Raw genomic sequence first — 3,462 nt, 5'->3', positions numbered from 1 at the left:
CACGAATGGCACACGGGCGGCACGTCAGGTCTGGGAGACGAGGTGGAGGAAGCTGATATGGGCGCGGAGGCTGATATGGGCGCGGAAGCTGATGTGGGCGCGGAGGCTTAGGTGGGCGCGGAGGCTGACGTGGGCGCGGAGGCGGATGGCTGTGGCCGCGAAAGCCTAAGCTGGAACGGAGGACGGGGTGGAGTGGAACGGAGTGGATGTGGGAGGAACGGAGATAGTGGGGTGAGCTGAGTTGAAGTACCGTGAGGCAGCCTCGGCGTGATATACCGATGTTGAGAAGCGGCGTGAGGCGAACGAGCGGGGCAGCTCACTTTTGGATCTGTATTCCTCGCATCTCACAGCCCAAAGATCCAAAAGATGGAACGCGAAGACGAAGTCAAGTAAAGCAACCGCCTCGCGGGATGGTGACTGCATTGCAACTCGCGTTTCTGCAAGATCCACGTGTTCCCAGCTTCGAGAGTACAATTGCTTTGCTACTAAAAGCTGACGCAGACCCACGCAGTCTCCTGTACTGGGACTATGCAACGCAAGTAGTTTTTTCGCCCTTGTCCAGTGATAAAAAAGAGAAAAGTGAGGAACACCACCAGCGACGGCGATTACGGAAGCGCCTTCTTCTCCTTGACAAGGTGGAGAGTGATGGCGATGAAAGTGCCGTTTTCCGGTGTTGTGAAGCTCAGGCAGATGACGGAGCTCGGTGGAATTTGCTCATGTATTTTTGCTGGCTTGGGGACGTTGAGGGCGTGAAGCAGCTGCTCATTGTGACTGGGGTTGGGAGCTCTTCAGGAAGTCAAAGCAGGACTATTAGTCGGCAGCTTGTGACTTGTCTGGATCATGTGGAGGTCTGCTGTACGACTATTTGCGGGCCAAGAAGAGCGAGAATCGGCTGCAGATGGCGCAGGTGGCGGACGAAGACTAGCGTGACTGGATCACGTGTGAACTGTCCGGGCGATGCAGCCTGTGGTAACAGACGAAAAACGTTACTGCAACAACAAATTGTATATGCATTTGAAGAACAACATGAACATGATTACGCTGTGGAAGTGGATTAAGAATAAGAAAACATGAATGCCGACCGGAGAGCGACCACTGAAAACGAAGTCACGCGGGATACCTCAACAGTTGGCTGAGATGCTGGAGAACGTCGTGGAACACGCAGTGAGGACATCATCGAAACCAACAGCAGTCTCGAGGCGACGCTGAGTGTGTATATCGCCGTGGAGAGGAGGCGAAACGCTGAGCTGCACTTGGTGACGAGCCATTACAGTCAAGTACGGGATTATCGAGGTCATCATGTGATCTACCGATGCCTCCGTACTTTCAGCCAGCAGGGCGCGCAGCGAATCTTCGGTGAGTGGTGGCGGACCACCAGCTGGGGCAGGAGGAGCAGCAGGAGCCATCTCCGCGGATTCAGCGACGACGGGGAGTGCTGCAGGAGCTACCACAGGGAGTGAAGAGTCCGGGGCAGCGGGCGCCGGAGGACCGGTTGATGACGCTGCTGTCGGGGGAAGTGCAGCAGACTGAAGGGCGTTCGAACCCTCGGCCTTGCCCTCCTGAGAAACAAGTCGAGTAATGCGAGATGATGAGCAAGGTGCCGATGATTCAAGAGAAGGATGAGCTGACGTACCTCCAGCTGCTCACGTTCGCGACGTCTACGAGGATTGAGACGCTGAAAAGCGTCGGACACGGCTCGATTCAGACGCTTGGACATACGGTGGCGAGATGGTGAATTGAAGAATGAAGAAATGTCACAACGGGCACCAGTACCGTGGCTTCCATTGCGACAGGGGCAGTTGTGGTGTAGTGATTTCTCCGTGGTTGCGGATTATCACCCGTCGACAAAGACGTGACACCGCCCAAGTTGTTCAAGCGACGAACCCCCGGTCGGGTGATGTACGGAGACGCCAAGGTGCAAGGGACTCGACGGCGTCACCTCCGAGTTTTCAACAAATATCGGATACGGCCCTATGTCACTGAATCCAGGCTGTCCTTATTATTAATAATGGACTGGCCGGATTCGCATTCAGCGGACCATCTACGGTACGAACCCTCAGTGGCGGTTGAGATGAGTTCGCGGAATACTCAGCGACCTTTGGAAGACACGTTCACCGTCTGGGACAGGGCGCGGACCGTTAAAGATGCTCATGCGACAGTGCAGACGACGCTTGGCATGCAAGAAGATCCATAACGGATCATTGTTCACTTGATATTTGTATACTTGATTAGGACTTCTTATTAGGAATAGACCCGAAAGGGTAAGCTTAAATACAGAAAAGAATTTCCACTCAAGCACACAGAGCGACGTCCGGCTTCAAGGTAAGCGTCAGGTCAAGCTTGTTTGAGTGTGTTATGCCTGTCGGTGAGCTCGAAGCTCTGTAGCGAGGGGTAATCCGGCAAGGCCAAGAGACTTTGTGTATTGGCCGATTATTATCGGGAGGTTTTACGTGACGGCTTATAGTTGCCTATTTGCACGACTGGGAGTGCTTTAATTGCCTCCCCTTTATTTCTTCCAGCCGAGTGTTGAACACTCGGTGATCTCGTAAAAGGCTTACCCGTGCCTGGTACCCTTCCGCTGTTGGGACCTCGAGGATTCAAAACACCTGCTAGCTTTGCTCGTGCTAGTAGCGTGTTCTTATTTTACTGGTTGGCCTATATAAGTAGTTTACAAGGTCCAGCTTGTCCCGGTGCAAGGGCAGAACTGGGGTCTTCAGGTCCGCCCGAACGATCGTTTACTATCCTAGTAGGCGTATTGTTGTGGGAACATCCTAACTACATTTGTAGCTAGAGTTCACGTGGGAATTCCAACACCACAACTAGCTCACTGAAAGCTCGGTGGCGGCTGCAAAGCGCGCAGCCGGGCTTGAACTCTCGTTGCGAGCCCCGCCAGACTTGGCAGGCGTAACTGGTACCGTCGGTTGTCCTTTCGCCATGTTTCTTGTCTTTTTCTTGTTCTTCTTCTCTTGGTAGCTCGTAAGCTGGAAGGCCATACAAACAGTTCACAATGGTCACAATCTGTTCCCGGGTCGCGGCACGCTTCGACGACGAAGCGGACATCGGCCCTGACGCCCACGATTATGAAGATTACGAAGATAAGACGCCGGGTTCCAGAGCCAGGCGCAGCGGACGCCAGAAGACGGCCACGCTATCATCGGGGGCTGAGCGGGGGCGGCCAAAGTCCCTTTCGAGGACCCTCGCCGACGAGCCTCGATGATGTTGCAGGAACCGAAACCGCCCTATGATGATTATGACGAATGGGACCCGAGGGTTTTAGAACTTTCTGGTGGCAGGTCGCAAAAGCATTCCAGCCACTTGCTGAAGGCACCTTCGCCCCACCTATTCACCGGTGATACACCCAACCCGGCCAAGGCGCGTTTTTCCGACCGCCGTACCAATGCCCCTGAATGCCGCAATGGTATGAATGGGAATGCAAGCTGATCCAAGCCCCCATTCCTCCAA

At 54.3% G+C, this 3,462-nt stretch overlaps 1 protein-coding gene across 1 annotated transcript; it reads left to right on the top strand.

The window, feature by feature from the left end:
- Window positions 1–278: 278 nt before the first annotated feature.
- PITG_22243 (uncharacterized protein) lies at window positions 279–828 on the top strand (the record flags this gene model as incomplete). The annotated part of the gene is made up of 2 exons (XM_002909871.1): window positions 279–740; window positions 793–828. The coding sequence occupies 2 exons, from the start codon at window positions 279–281 to the stop codon at window positions 826–828; spliced, it is 498 nt and encodes a 165-aa protein (XP_002909917.1).
- Window positions 829–3,462: the final 2,634 nt, after the last annotated feature.

This window comes from Phytophthora infestans, genomic scaffold (genome assembly GCF_000142945.1).
Source record: "Phytophthora infestans T30-4 supercont1.1943 genomic scaffold, whole genome shotgun sequence".
In the NCBI taxonomy this organism is placed as follows: Eukaryota; Oomycota; class Peronosporomycetes; order Peronosporales; family Peronosporaceae; genus Phytophthora; species Phytophthora infestans.
The sequence above is the reverse complement of the archived record's forward strand: the minus strand, read 5'-3'. Positions and strand labels throughout refer to the sequence as shown.